The 15057-nt window shown below is 59.6% G+C and overlaps 1 protein-coding gene across 3 annotated transcripts in view; it reads right to left on the bottom strand.

Annotated features, from left to right (window-relative positions):
- AGAP1 (ArfGAP with GTPase domain, ankyrin repeat and PH domain 1) overlaps positions 1-15057 on the bottom strand; it is a 357631-nt gene that overhangs the window by 138441 nt on the left and 204133 nt on the right. For all 3 annotated transcript variants that reach the window (XM_054700176.1, XM_054700177.1, XM_037522170.2), the window contains exon 10: positions 6558-6662. In XM_054700176.1, coding sequence (XP_054556151.1) covers positions 6558-6662 — 105 coding nt within the window. The remainder of the gene's footprint in view (positions 1-6557; positions 6663-15057) is intronic.

Genomic DNA, 15057 nt, shown 5'->3' with positions numbered 1-15057 from the left:
GTTGTAACAGGCAAACAGCCGGTGCGCAGAGGCGGCCCTCCCAGCCATTGAGGGGGCCGCAGCTAGATTGCTGTTGATTAGAAAATTTTTCAGTTTTGACAAGCACTTAATGAACATAAATCGCACCTTGATGGGTTTCCGTCGGGGCACAGGCACACCTGAGAAGAAGCGGCCACCGCCACCTCCCCCGGCCGGCAGGACCTTAGCAACAAGCGGGCAATCAGGTGATGAGCCATAGAGGAAAATATTTATAAAATATAATAATGAAATTCAATTTCTTAGTGGCAGCGAAGGAACATTCCCTCACCACCCCCTACGTCCACGGCTCCCACAGGGGGTTCTGCGCGGCGACTTCTGCCGGGGAGGAGACGGCGGGCTCGGTGGTCACCCTGGATCCCCAGCCTGGTCAGCAACACCGGGGCCAACACGGTGGGTGGGGGCAAAGGGAGGCGCCAGGCTGGCGAGACCCGCGCTCTGCCGGAGCCCAGGACTCGGCTGCAGCCACGCGGGCCCCCCAGCATCCACGGGAGTGCACGCACACGCTGCCTAGTTTTAATCTACTGGAGCAAGATGGGAGAAGGATTTTTCCACAGCAGCAAATAGGTGAGGTGGGACCTCACGAGTGGGCAGTGTGAGCTCTGGGCCCAGGACGAGCTGCGGCCTGCTCTGCTCTCCCCGGAGCGGGCCGGCCAGCCCCAGGCCTCGTTTGCGAATCACAAACACTTTCCAAACCCTGCGGGCTGCAGAAAATAAACAAGGACTCCTTAGGCAGGAATAAGACTTTGATAAAGAGTCGCGGATTTGTGTTACGTGCCCAGGATACGGGGTTCTCTGCAGCTGTTTCTTCCCTAAGAAAAGTAGCTGCTCCCTGGAAATGCTGATGCCCCGTGGCAGCGCCATCGTGCGTCTGAGACACGGGAGAAACGCTTCATTGCAGCATCTGAGACCAGGGGGGAAAGCTGAAAACAGTCCCAGGTCGCCCGAAGCAGCCAGGGCCGGCACTCCCGCCCCATCGAGGGGCTTGAGGGGCAGGGTGGGCAGCCTCCTGACCATCATTCGGGCTGTTGCTCCCCCACAGTCCACTCAGCTCAGGCCTGGACTCCGGCAGTGTCGTTCAACTGGGGTCTCCGCGGTTCCCCCATGCAGTGATCTCCCATGAAAACCTCGTGCCCCAGAGACACCCGCACGCCCCGCTCACGGCGGCATCAGGCAGAGGCTGGGGGGCGGGCAGGTGAGCTCCTGGCTAACTGCGCCTCGTTCTCCACCAGATAAGACAGCACTAGACTCGGGGACGCGTTGGGGGCAGGCCCAGGGGTGTCTGGCTTATGGGAGAACTGGGCCGTGAAACGAGCCAAGAGAGCAGAGAAACGGCCCCACAGAGTAAGGGGACATGAGGCCGGGCCCCCAAACAGGCCTGCAGACCGCAGGGCGGGAGCTTCAGAACCTCGCTGGAGCCTCTCCGGAGCCCGGTGTAAAGGGTTTTTATCCTGTTAGCCCCAAGAGAGCAGACAGACATGGGATTTCTTCCTGCCCCCCAGAGCTCCAGGCTCAGAAGGAGGAGCACAGCCTGTGAGGCCGGCCCAGAGTCCATTCCCACTTCCCAGAACAGGTGACCCAGAGCTGGAACGAGGTGCTCGCCTGTTGCCAGACCCCAGATCTTTGTGCGCCAACACCTAGGCAGCCTCATCTACCTGCACGCGGGCTTTTGGGAGGGCGGCTCCCAGCACGTTTGCAGGCTTTGTGCCTTTCGAGAACATGGGGCCTTCTCCCCGCGCTGGCGCAGGCCCGTGCTCACTTGGGGAGCTCTAGTTATGTGTCGTGGCTACTATCCTCGGTCCCCACCTCCCTGGCATGTTGAAAGAAGAGCCAGACATCCAGGGCGAGGCTGGCACCCGGGCATCCTGAGAGCAAGGGAGCCACGGGCCTGGATTCACAGGTACTGACCAGTGAGCGGCACCACCAGTGGGGCACTGACGTGGACAGGCAGGCCCGGGGCAGGCCTCCTCTGCCACTAGGCCTCATAAGACAGAGCAGCGGAGTCTCTGGAAGATGCCCAGAGGAGAGCTGAGCCCCCTTGGGAGGGTGGCGGGCCTCCTGCATGGGGACTGGAGTGGACATCTGCAGGACAGACAGCGGAGCCAGAAGCAGCCAGGCCGCCGCCGGGGGACAGAGAGCAGAGGTCAGCTGCCAGCCGAGCGGTCGCAGTCATGGGTGAGCCCGCACCGCGGGACTTCATGGCAACGGCCTCCCTCTCGGTAAGGAAGGGAGGGCTGTCTGCTCGGCTGGCGGGTTGTCCTTTGACTCCAAAGGGCCTCCATCTGGAAACCAGGGATCTGCACTTGTCTGTCTGCCTTCCGCCACGGTGTAGGGAACCGCAGACATGCCCACGCGTCACTCCGTGGCCCCAGCCTCGAGAGCCCGGGACCCTCAGCAGACGTGGGAGGTGGCACAGACTGGCAGGCTCCCAGGAGCCCCGTCCCCAGGGAGAAGGCCGCTGTGTGCGGGCAGCGCATTGAAAGGGAGTGGATTTCTGTCTGATTTTGCAACTAGAAACGTCCTGAAACCAGCATTCTGCTGACACTTTCGAGCGTGAGTTTCACTCTGACATGGAAAGGCGCAGAGAGACTTCGACGTCCAGAGTCAAAGGCTCAGAGGAGCGGGACGCCCCCATCAGGGCAGGACGTCCAGGGGGCAAGGCCGCCTGCACCAGTGAGAAAAGGCAGCAGCACAGCGTCCGGCCGGACCGCAGGTGGGGGACACCCGCCCACGCGGAGGGGACAATCCCAGACCTGTCGGCGGGGGGGTGTGTCCTCATGGGGAGGCCCAGGGGAGCCGTCCTGGACGGGCACCGCGAAGTCCTTGGCTTGCCCGGCGCCAGGATCCAGCTTCTGGCCGCGGACCCGCCGCACACGCCTTCGTCAGCAGGAATTTCGCTGAGCCCTCGACGGCTGCCCCGGACGCGGAAGATGGATGGGCGGCGGTGCCGCGCGGTGAAGCCCGAGGGCCGCGCTCTTTCTCATTATCCCTCCATCTTTCTATCAAGGTGCTCCCTGAGGCTCACATTTACGTTCACAGAACGGGCTGCCCTTCGCCCGTCCGGACTGTGATGTGATCCGCGGGGTCACAGAGCCAGGAGACGCTCCCCCGTCACTCCCCGTCCCCAGAGAGCGAAGCACCGGGGCTTTCTAAAGGGCCGTGGACACAGAGCTTTGCAGAGAAACCCGAGCACAGAGCAGGAGGCGGCCGCTGGCCTCCCCGCCTCCTGAGGCGGCCGGGGCACCTCGGCAAACGCCGGTGGAGGTGGGGGAGCGTGACGCTGGCCGGTCCTGGAGCGAGGGCGGCCGGCGTGTCCTGGGTCGCCTGGACTCTGGGTTTCAGCATCGACCTCCACGTCCCGAGCAGGTGGTTGCCCTGCTCGGAGCCTCCCCTGCACCCAAGCGGCCCCGCTGCACCTAGCCTGGGTCACACGGGGGTGATTTCGCTTGCTCGCAGCATCCTGAGGAAGAAAGAAGAATCAAGAGCCCTGGGTCTTCTGGGCACTCATCTTGGGGCGTAACTGACACCTGCGCCCCTCCTCAGGAGGCTAGCGGGCTCCAGGAGCCTCGGTTTGCCGAGAGATGCTGGTGGAAATCCCAGCCGCACTGAGGCTGACGGACCAGCGGGCACCCCCTCCCCTAGCCACAGGCTCTTTCTTCACATTTCCAGAGTGGGTACCTGCAGGCCGGCTTCTCGAGGTCCACCTTCAAATGCGCCACCTGGTTGGAAGGGGCCTGAGCACACGCGGGGGGAGCAGATGCGCCCTCCCCGGCAGGGTGGTGGCCCAGGCCCAGGGCACCATCACACCTGCGGCAGGGACAGTGGGCGTCTTCCGGCCTCGTCCCTGGCAGCCCAAGTGCTCCTGCACGCCCAGCCTCCACCCGTAGAAACCCAGGGAGAAACCTTGCCAGAGGAACATCTACTACAGCCCCAGAAGCACGCCTGCTTCCTTCCCGCAGACAGGCCCTGCATCGGGCGGGGCCTGGCGGGCGCAGGTGCAGAGGCCCCGCTGTTGAGAAGCACTTGAGCCTTTCTCGAAAAGTGTCTCAAAACGACAGCTTGTTGGGCCCGGCCCTTCTCGTGGGTCCTGGGCGGAGAGGGCTGCAGGCGACGTCACAGTAGTGCAGACGCGATGTGGTGGCCGGTAACGGGAGACACTCAACGGTAACAAAACCCAGAGGCAGGAGGTAGGCAGATTTCCCCAGACTCAACCTCCTACGGCATCGGGGCAGGTGGCCAAGGACGCCACACCGTCGCCTGCTGACCTCTGCCACCGGGTGTCTGGAGACCACCAGCGAAGTGGGTCAGTGCAGGGTTGGTAGAGATGACCGGTTCTGTGGTCTTCTGTGGTTTTCCAGACTATCCTGACTGGGCCTCTGCCCAGAGTGTAGCATTTTGAGACTTGAATGAGCCATTCGTCTGTGAGTGCCTGGATTTTCCTTAGAGGGAACCTGTCCTGCCGACGGGCGCCTCCTAGACGCCTTCCCAGCCGAACGCAAAGAGCATGGGGCCATCTGGATCAGACTAGGGGCGTGGCTCCCCCAAAAGCTTCAAGCAGAATGGACCCAGAGACGATGCTGGGTGCTCACACCCCCCAATGTTCACCCACAGCCTGGTTGTGAAAATAAAACTGAAAAGCACCATCTTTTCACGCACTTGTCCCTCAAGGCCACCCCCAGACTGAGCCGCTCCCAGTCCCCAGGAGACCGGCACTGGCTGAACTGTGCTCAGAACAACCTCGGCTCCCGCGTGCCAGACAATTCTAGGCAAAGCCCCTGAGCGGCCCCCTGCGTTCCAGGGCGATCCACCGCCCTCAATGTAGTCAGATGCCAGACACACCAGATCATGTATGTTGTGCAGAATTGAGACGGGATTGGCAAACACTGGAGAGGTCTCAAGAAAACATCTGCAGACTTTCTGAAGGGCGGGCTGGGGTGAGCGCTTAGGCGTTCGCCCACCTGCAGAACTGCCCAGGCCTCGGTTCCAGTCAGCGAAGCCCGACAGGGCAGGGTTCTGACCACCTTCTCTAACGGGGAGCAGCTGGGCTGGCACAGGCTTTGTGCTGATGGGGCTCTAGGCAGGACTCAGGAGCAGGGCGGCCTCCCCGCTGAGGGCTGGTGTTGGGGAGGCACCCACTGCTGGGGTGCAGGACCGGTCTTGGCAGGGTTCTGGGAGACTATGATGAAGTCTCTGCTTTGGAGACCCCCCTGGAGATGCAACATGCCACTAGTTCCCAAATAAATCCAATCAACCGGATGCCCCCTCAGCCCCACACAGAATATGTATCTCAAAGACAGACCCAATGGCAAGATGGGAGGACTTGACCAGTCGAGATTGCATGAAACACCTGCTTTTTGAGCTCGTGCTGAGGGTGAAGTCATCGTTGTGACTCAGCTCGTGCTGAGGTTGAAGTCATCGTTCACCCCAGCAAGCCAATGACCCTGCAAGGGGCCCCCTGAGACCAGCATATTGGGGGAGGGAGATCTGAACATATATTCAAACCCTATACATTCCACACACAGGGAGAGCAGCGCCTCATGGAACATCAGGGTCTTGCAGATGGCAACTTACAGTGAAACGCAGAATGAAATCTGGCCCTGAAGAACATCATTTCATTTGACGTTGGTGGAATTGTGTTTTTCCCTCATCAATATCATAATGGCAAAGTGGCATACACATAGGTATTTTTTAATTTGCTGTATTTGCTTAATCTTAATACCTTAAACTGATAATACATTGTGTCCATTCTACACAATTACATTATAGTACATACAGTTATATTTTACCTACATCCGCATCTGTTTTTTTAAGGGACATGCTCTGAGTCTGCTGGGAAGGTCCCTGGTGCATTGCCAGGGGATCAACTGATTGGCCCTTTCTAAGAACCTGGCTCTGGACACCCAAAGCCATAAAGGCACAGATGCTTTTCAACCTAGGAAGCAGAGCTCAGCTTCTGTCCCAGGAAATGGGCAGAGAGTTGCAAAATTAGGCCACCGAATAGTTTCTTCTAATAGTAAAAACAATGCAAAAGGGGTCTATTTGCCAAACATTCAGTGTGGAGATGCTTTTAAATCAATGAGGGCACATTTGCACGATGAATATTATACAGCCATGAAAAATGACGGTGAGCAAGTGTACCTGCGGACGGGAGACCTAGCGCTACTTAGGGAAGCAACCCACATCCTGGCCTCCGATGTAATTGCTCCACCGATTCAATGTTCAGATCGATGTTCTCTTTTTACCTTTCTCCTTGACTCCCTGCTCCAGTCTTTCTACTTGCATTTAAAGTTCTACCTCATCCATGCATGTGTTACTGTAATTCAAGGCTCAGGGCCACAGATGGATATTGAGGGGGGAGAGGGAGACATGGTCTTAAGGGGTGCAAGGGGCCTATTATTAATCTCACGAGGGGGCAGGGGGCGTGACTTCAACTTCAGCTTTGAGGCTAGTCTGCTGTCACCCTGGTCCCCACCCACGCCCTGTGTTTCCACTGTCTGCCCGCGCCTCGGAGTGACACTCACATGCAGGCTGGGGTGGTAGGTGAGCAGGCCGTTGTCACACAGGGTCACGTACTTCTTCTTCCACTCCTTGTTCAAGGACTTGCCGCTGCGCTTCAGCAGGATGCCCTGGAAGGAGAAGGAGCCAGTGTAAAGGCTTGTGAGGCCCAGAAACCAGGAGGCACCGGATTTGAGCACCTTGAGGACTGTGTTTTATCTTAAAATGGAAGTGATGGGTCTGTACCCTGGCGATTTGGATTTTCTGCATTTTCACTCAGGACAGCAGGCCCGGCTGTCCATGGCACATGTGTGGAGGACGGCACTGGGGCGCGAAGGGCCAGCGGGCGCTGAAGTCTGGTGTCACCCCTCCCCGTGCGCGGAGCCCTCACTGACTCAGCCGCGAATGTCATGCATCAGGTCAGAGCTGACCTACAGGACACACACCTGCATGCACACCTGGTCGCACACTTGGCGTCCCATCGTGCCATATGCAACATCACTGCGACGCAGACTTTTCATAAAGGCCACTGCAAGCAAATACAACTGCTGTGGCACGTCCTGGCTCTCCGTGAATGTCACGGCGCCCCTGAAGATAGGACGCTTTGAAAACCAGGAGACCTAATTTTCCATTTCTACACATAGCACATTAACTGTACTCTTACCTTACGATATTTGCAAATAAGAACACTGTATTTCACCATTTTTCATTTCAGATTTCTAATTTATTAAAAATGAAATCCCATTTGCAAACTTAGCAATAGCACTTAATAGATGAATCGTGTATAATTTACTTTAATCCATTTTTAATGAAATCATATTAGGGCTTCTTGAAAGCCATTCAAAATTTGAAGCCCACACACTTCTGACGCGTGTTTAATCCAGTTTTCCTTAGATGACTGATGAGAACCGAGTCTTGCTTTAACTACTGATTCCAGCAAAGCTCCCACCCTGTTTCTTCTCCGGTCGGAGAAAACTGAGGGCCGCCCTGGCTCTGCTGGCCCCGGCACCTTGACTTGGCACTTCCGCTGTCCTGGCCTGGTCCACCCCGGCTCAGGCCCCTTCACTGCCCTCCACCCTTGCTGCCAACTCTACCTGCTGAACACAGTGCAGTGGACACAGAGACTCCTGCTGACTGTCCCTTTATCATCAACTCATAGGATCCTGCTATGACAGAGAAAGCACTAGGCCTGGCTGAGCAGAAGCCTTAAGTGTTCAAAGTAACTGGACACTGGAAGGAGCACAGGTGCCCAGGGATGTCCCAGGGACGTGTTACCTGCAGCCCCCACGGCTCCTGATTCCACGACCCCCAGCAACACAACACAACACGAGGTTCAAGTCAGGTTCAAGTCCAACATTACCACCCACACCATGTTAATACTGTTTTTTATTCTACCTCTCACATTGCAACGGATTATGAGCCGCCTGGGACTCTGATCAACATCTAAATGTTGCTTCTGGGGGGAAATATTTCAGAGTTTGAAGCCACGAAACCTTTGCTTATTATTTGCAGAAAACACATTACATGACGCAGCACGCACAGAGGTCCCAGAGTCTGGGCAGAGAGTCACCATGGCCAGAGACCAGGCAGAAAACGAGGCCCAGGGGAACAGGCCCTGCCTGGGGGATGGGGCTGTTCACCCGGGACTCAGCCACAGACAAGCAGCTCTTAAAGCACATTTCCCTTCCCAGTGGAATCGAGGTAACAGACCCTGTCTGCATCCTCCGGTGGGTCACCACGTCCCACCAACTCCGACAACCCAAGAGGTCGGCTGGGGTCACAGGTGGAGGGGGGCGCTCTGGGCTTCAGAAAGCTTGTCCCTCCCACTCAAACAACAGGCAGGGCGCTGGGCACGAGGACAGCCCCCTCTCTGGCCAGCAGCGCTTTCTTGAGCAGACCCACAGCCGAGCCACGCTCTCCCAGCGCCACAGGCACCTAGTCCTTAAGGAGATGAAGGCGGATGGTCCGACCGCAGGCGAGGGCGGGCTTCACTGTTTCACATTCACTTCTCGCTGGTGCCAGGGAAACTTCATGTCTTGGTGAAAATCCCGATCTCCACCAGCTGAAATAAATCCTGTAAGGCTCGCTGTGCTACTCAAACGCCGCCCACAGTTAGTTGGGCCGCGGGAAGACCGCGGCATGCAGGGGCCCTCAAGCTGGGCCCCCGAGGGCTGCTGGGCAGACAGGCCTGCTCACAGCTGCAGTCACCTGGCTGCCAGGCTCGCCGTTCAAGTGCCGGGCGCCGGCACGTGTGGCCCAGGTGTGCCCCACTAGCTCAGGTGCGGGCAGCGCAGGCATCAGGGCACCTGGATCCAGGTGAAGAGGGGGTGACCTGATAGTGGACGGGCTGCGCCAGGAGCTGCCACCTGCCCCTTCCTCCCTGACACAGGAGGATCTGCTAAGTCCCCACGACAGTCGAGGTGCCCACCGCCACTGCAGGGCCTAATGCCGTCCACCCTGGGCCACCCTCCAGAGCACACGCACCCACCCTGAAGCTGGGGTGTCCCCCTCACAGACACCTCTGTGACCCGACTCCCCACAGAGGAAGACCCGTGACCGTGTGAGGGACACACACAGGACTGCACGTGCTCCTCCCCGAGGCGGACACATGCACTGTGCCCCCCACACGCGTGCCCCCGCAGCCCCAGACGCTGAGTGTCTCCAGGGAAGGGGAGGACGTGATGGGGCCTGACGGAAGTCAGCGCAGCCCTGGCCAGAGGCTCCATACATGGCGCTCGCTTGCTGTGAGCTGGAGAAACCCAGCCCTGCATGGTGGGGGAAGCCCAGGGGCCGCACGTTCCAGCAGTGGGGGGCCCCTGGACTGTGCGGACTTCCTGATTACCCAATGTGTCTCCACAAATAAGAGGGGCGCCTCCTGAAAGCTGATGAGCCGAGCCCGCTGCTACGTGGGGCGCCGCGGGAGGAGGCGGTAATCAGAGGCCCAGGAGCAGCTTCTGCGGATCAAAAACAAGCCTTCTGCTTTTACTCCTTCCTTTTTTCCCTTTTTTCCTTAAATTAATTCTGAATGCTGATTTTTAAGAGTATTTGTATCAAGTGGGAATCACAGCATTTCCGAGACTTAAGAGACCCCGAAGTCCAACTATTCAGCCTGGATCTGCCAGACATCTGTGAGGCTCGTGTCCAGGTCGTCCATCCCGCCTGCATGGACAGGAGGCCGAGGACTGGGCAGCTGGGCGCCCGGGCAGGGGTGCGCTGCCCTGGGGTGGGGTTATCCCCGGCACACAGCCAGATCCCCCAAAGTGCTGGAGGAAGAGTGAGCCCACCTGACCCCCCCCCGCCCTCTGCTGCACGGGGACGCCCAGGCTGCACCCCCTGTGCCTGTCACCCTAAACTGACACACTTGCCTCCTAAATACTAAGAAAGGAAACCCACTACTGGTTGCTCAAATAAGCCTCTAGAGGTGGGGTAGCCCTGCAGAGGCAGCACATGGCCCGGGGCCTTCATCTCCTGAGTCTGAGCCTCGGGCACAGCTGCAGATTGGTGTCAGCACGCACACCGGTGTGTCAGCACACACCCAGCGTGTCAGCACACACACCCAGTGAGTCAGCACGCACCCCTGGTATGTCCTTCAGAGGCCGGGCTGGCCCCAAATGATCGACACCTCGAATCGAATGCCAGGCCCTGGCGGGCATGCCCTGCTCTTCTGCACGAGGAACTCGGTCTGTGGTGTGGCAAAGAGCAGAACCGTGTGCTGGCCGCAATCTCTGCATGAGCCCCGGGTCCCCGGAGCCTGGCCCAGGAGGTCACGGGAAGCCAAAAGCAATGTTAAGCGCACAAGCCTTAAGTAACTCACAAAGTTAATGTGATGCATGTACATTCTATCGGAAATCCATCACTCAGGGCTGCTGCAGCCCCGAGCTGTGATAAAACACTGCTCATAAATTTATATTAAAACCCTGCTCAATAGCAATTATTTACCAACAAAGATTCACTGACCGCATCAGAGATGGGGGTCCGAACCGGGCAAATGGTCTTTGTTTCGCGTCCAGGGACCCAGCGGCACCGGCCTGCGCGCTAAGGGAGAGCATCGGGCCCGGGACTGCTTGACGGCTGGTGCCTGGGTGGTGGGGCCGCAGCCGGGGTCATCGAAGGCTCAGCCAAGGCCTGATCTTTTCTCTGGAAGCAGCATTTCGCTTCCGCCTTACAGCCACTGGGCGGGCACACGTCTGGCCCAAAGCAGAGCGCGGGTCTCGCAGGGATGTGAATTGAGTTCTCCTGCTGCCCCGAGGACGTGCCAGTTGCTTTCTAATTACCAAGTTTAAAAAGACAATAGTTTCTTCAAGGCCAAAACACCCACCCAGGGTCAGAGATGCTTAATGTTCTTGCTTCTAGGGGAAAAAACAACCAAGCCTTGCACCCCGAATCCTCCTGGGGAGCCCCGAGTGCTCCTCGGGTCTGCAGTGAACACCTGTTGACTGTGCCTCGTTGAGGGTTTGCTTTGATCTGCTGGGCCCGGCTCTTGTGAGGGGCTGAGACGGTGTCTGAATTTCTCAGTGCCGCAGAGCAGAGCCGGCATCTCTAACGGAAACCCAGCGCGAGCCCACACCACTGCCACGTGTGTTTGTCACTTTTACTCTAAAGCAAGACATTTTTGGTCACATGTATTAAAGCTGTGCTTTCCTTAGGCTTAATGGGAAAAACTGGCCACATACACCTGGGTGGGATGCAGGCGGGTGGAGTGAGGAGACTGGGCACTCAAGGGAGGCTCAGGGCCTGGGGTGACCTCTCCTTTGTCCGGGGCTCCCTGCAAAGCACAGCCCGCTGGGCATGGCTCCCCGCAGTGTCTCCTAATCTCCTGAATGAAAATTTGCCCATCCTGCTCCTGCCTGCCCGGGGCTAAGCTGTCTCTGGAGTAGGAAAGTGGACGCTTTGCCAGAACAAGCCGGGGCCGGGGAGGCGGTACGCACTCGAGGCTGCTGGTGCCAGGTCTGCAGCTCTGCTCCCGGCACCCCTGCAATGACACCCTGAGAGTCAGATGGGGGGCTGGAGCAGCGCCCTCACGTCTGCTCTCCCACCAATGTCTGCGCAACAAGTGTGAGGGGGCGCCGCCGCACGCATGCTGTCCTCTCCCTGGCTGAGTGGGCAGCAGAGGCGGGCAAGGCCGCAGGACGGGCAACGTCGGTGATTCTCACTGCCTGGCTCTTGAGAGACTGACTGGAGTCCTGCAGGGGCGTGGGGCCCAGTGGGAGCCGCCCAGCACCACTCTAGTCAAAACTGGCCAATTCTAGTCTTTCTCCCCCAAAGGCCCTCTTCACCCTTCCCAGGGCCCCAGCACCTCGTCAGCACCCTTCACCTGGTGGTCACAAGTCCTGGCTCCGTGACCTCCAGTGACACAAGCTCGCTGGGCTCTGCGACGGGGCTGCCACGCGCTGAGTCTGTCCCCCCCGGATCACACGTTGTAGTCCTGAGGCGCCCGGACCGCAGCACGAGGCTGGGCATGGAAACCGGGTCCTTACGGAGGACCCGTAAGGGTAATTCTGGCTAAACAAGGTCCATAAAAATGTGCTCAATAGTAAAAATCCATGTTTCATAGGGCAAGACGGGAGGCGTTCCATCAAGATGGGGAGCAATGGATTTTAACCCAGCCGGTTAACATCCAGCCCCATCGCAACCAGATGTTATTTGACGTGTGCCAGCCAATATATTACGAAAAAAAAATCCAACTTCAATACACTAAAAGCACAGGTGCTTCTAAGAGCAACGCACCAAAGCAAGCAAAATACTGTTAAAAGCATAAACAAGTGAAAAAGCTCAGCCACGAAGCCAGCCTGAAACCCTGAGGTGATGCTTATGCCAAAGCAACAGCGGCCACTGCACCTGGAGTTGACTCCAGTGAAAGCTGATGTTCAGCTTCAGATGTTCTCCCTCGGACTTTCCAGTCAACTCAGCACCATTTCCTCCAGAATCTAAAACCTCGAATCTGCAGACTGACCCGGAAGGTTGTTTCCATGCCATGAGCAGAGGAGAAGACCTCCCCCCAGCTCCTCAGACGCTGGCCTCGGCAGCACCCTCCATTCAGCTCATCCCTAGAGCACCGCTTCCCTGGGGCTCTGGCGCGCTTGTGGAGACCCCGTTCTCCGGTCAGGCGGCGCTCCACTCTCGTGAGGCTCTCCAATCCAGGACAGGCTCGGGCAAGGGCGGATCCAACGCGGTGGTGTCCTCATAACAAGAGGACACAGACAGAGGGCAGCCCTGCGGGGGCAGGGAGAAGTGGCATCTACCAGCCACGGCACCCTGCCAGCAGCTTGATCTCATACTCCAGCCTCCAAGACTGGGGCCTCTGCCACGGGGCCAGGAGAGGGGCACCCCGAGCAAGGACGGCTGTGAGCTGTGGGTCAGGGGCGTGTCTTGCTGCCGGCACGCCCACGGCGCCCGGCCTGCAGGTGGCACCATGCCAGTCTCACCACACCCCCACGGGTCCCTCGGTCACCGGTGTCCTCAGCTCCACCTCCCCACCCTCGCCCTGCTCCGCGCTCCCCACGGGCGTCATCCTGAGCATCTCCCGGCACCTCCGATCCAGCACAGCCCAGATAGACCTCAGGTGGGCTCCGGAGTTCTTGGGGGGCTGATCACCCCGATCTCCGTATCAGTACCTGCTATGTGGCTCGTCCTAAAATCATGATGGCAATTACAGACATTCCCTGTTCTAGAATGTCTCTGAAAAAGTCGAGACAATCCATGGAAAACCAGAAGCAAGGTCGGGAGGGAGGAACGGTCGCTGGATCAATACACCAAGGAGCCGAGCCTGGCCGTGACCACTGAGCGCGGGGCTCAGCGTGAAGGAGTGACCGACCGGACAGCGGCCCGCGCGCCGGATGCTGCTCAGGGTGTGGAACGCACCCCCGGGCGCGGGGAGTCAGCCCACGCTGTGGCCGCTGCCCTGGCAGGCCAGCTCCCTGAGGGCCGGTTTCCCCGGGCCTCCTCGCAGCCCGCCCCGCGGGAGGCCCCGAGCGAGATTTGGGAAAGAGACACTCGCGCGCCAGCCGGTCCGCTCCAGCACCAACACCCCACCACCCCCCATCTCGCAGGCTTCGAGTGTTTCCACAGGAACAGCAGGAAGCCCCCTTCACCGCACCCCTTTGCAGCAGTGATACCTGCCGCCCTCCGGGCCAGGGCTGGTGGTCTCGCGAAAGGAGGCCTTGCTCCCGGCTCGCGGGGACCCCGGAGGGGGGAGGGGCCGGGCAGAGAAGATTCTGGATCTTCCACCAGCTCCCTGGCGGCCCCTCCCGCTCCGGCTCGTCATGTGTCTGTCGTTCTGCGGGTTGGAGGGGACAGAGGGTTCCCCTTTAATTGAGCCGTCGGCATCTCCCCCGTCCTCTAAAGCCCCGATTACGCGCGGCGGGGTGAGTGACACACTTGTTAGTGCGGGTGCCCTATTTGCGAAACCCAGGCCCGCGCGCACACAGGTCAGCTCACCCGCGCGACCTTGCTGTCATTAGCCGCGGCTCTTCCTCCCTCACCGCTGCGAAAATCACACGCCCGGCTTCAAAGCGCCGGCCGGGGCTGGATTCGACCAGGAGCTAATCACCCACAAATCCAGCTCAAATGACAATAATTGGCTAAACTGTTCCCCTCTCCAGAGCTCAGCAGTAATTTGGGATAATAAAGAAAAGAATTATTCAGCTAACTGCCCCGAAATGCATGCTTTGTGACCGACACACTTCACATTTTAATCACGATGGACGCGGAAATCCATTTCAGGCCGCGTCCCGACACCCGGCCCGAGCTCGGCGGCGCCAGGACGGTCCGGCGGTTCCCCCATGTGCGCCGCCGCGGCCGTGGGGTGCCCGGCCTGCTGGGGCGCCCGCGTCCCGCCAGCAGCGGAGGTGGGGGTGAAGCGCCCGGCTCTGGGCAACTGCAGCCCTGAGAACGGACCAACGCCCTGGCGCCCGGGAGGAGGAGAGGAAGCCGGGAGGACAATTTCCCTGCCCGCCGAAGGCCGCCCGCGTCGCTGTCACCCCCGCTCGCGCCTTCTCTGTCTTCCCCGTCTCCCGCAGAGACGAGGGCCAGCCTCAGGGCGGGCAGTCCCCGGCGTGGGCTGTGGGGACCCCCGTGCTGGCCGCGTCGAGGCCCGTCCTCCCCCCCCTCCCCTCCCTGGAGGCAAGACCCACAGACGGTGCTGACGGGCCGGGGGCGGGCCTGGCTCAGATCCGCGTGGTGCCTCCTCTAGGAGCCGGCGCCGGCGGGTCACAGGGGAGGCGCCCAGGGTGCGGCCAGGGCTCACCTCACAGGACGGGGGCGTTTCACACGATACCAACAGCCCGGCCAGGCCATAGGCCACGCGGACAGGCAGGGAGCGTTCCCGGGGAAGCAACGATAAAACCTGTGCTTCGTCTTCACCCGAGCAAATGACCCTGGACCTCTCACGGCGGACGCGGTGCCCGCAGGCGCAGGTCAGGCCTGGGCGCAGGCCCCCGCGCTCGCCCAGGGGCGCCGGCAGTGCGGCCTTGAGGGTGCTGGCGCAGCAGGGACCAGCAGGCGTCTCCTGGCTCGAGCCTGCACCTT

This window comes from Talpa occidentalis, unplaced genomic scaffold (genome assembly GCF_014898055.3).
Source record: "Talpa occidentalis isolate TD23 unplaced genomic scaffold, MPIMG_talOcc4v2.1 talOcc4.3, whole genome shotgun sequence".
Lineage (NCBI taxonomy): Eukaryota > Metazoa > Chordata > Mammalia > Eulipotyphla > Talpidae > Talpa > Talpa occidentalis.
This window is presented reverse-complemented; position numbering and strand designations above follow the sequence as displayed.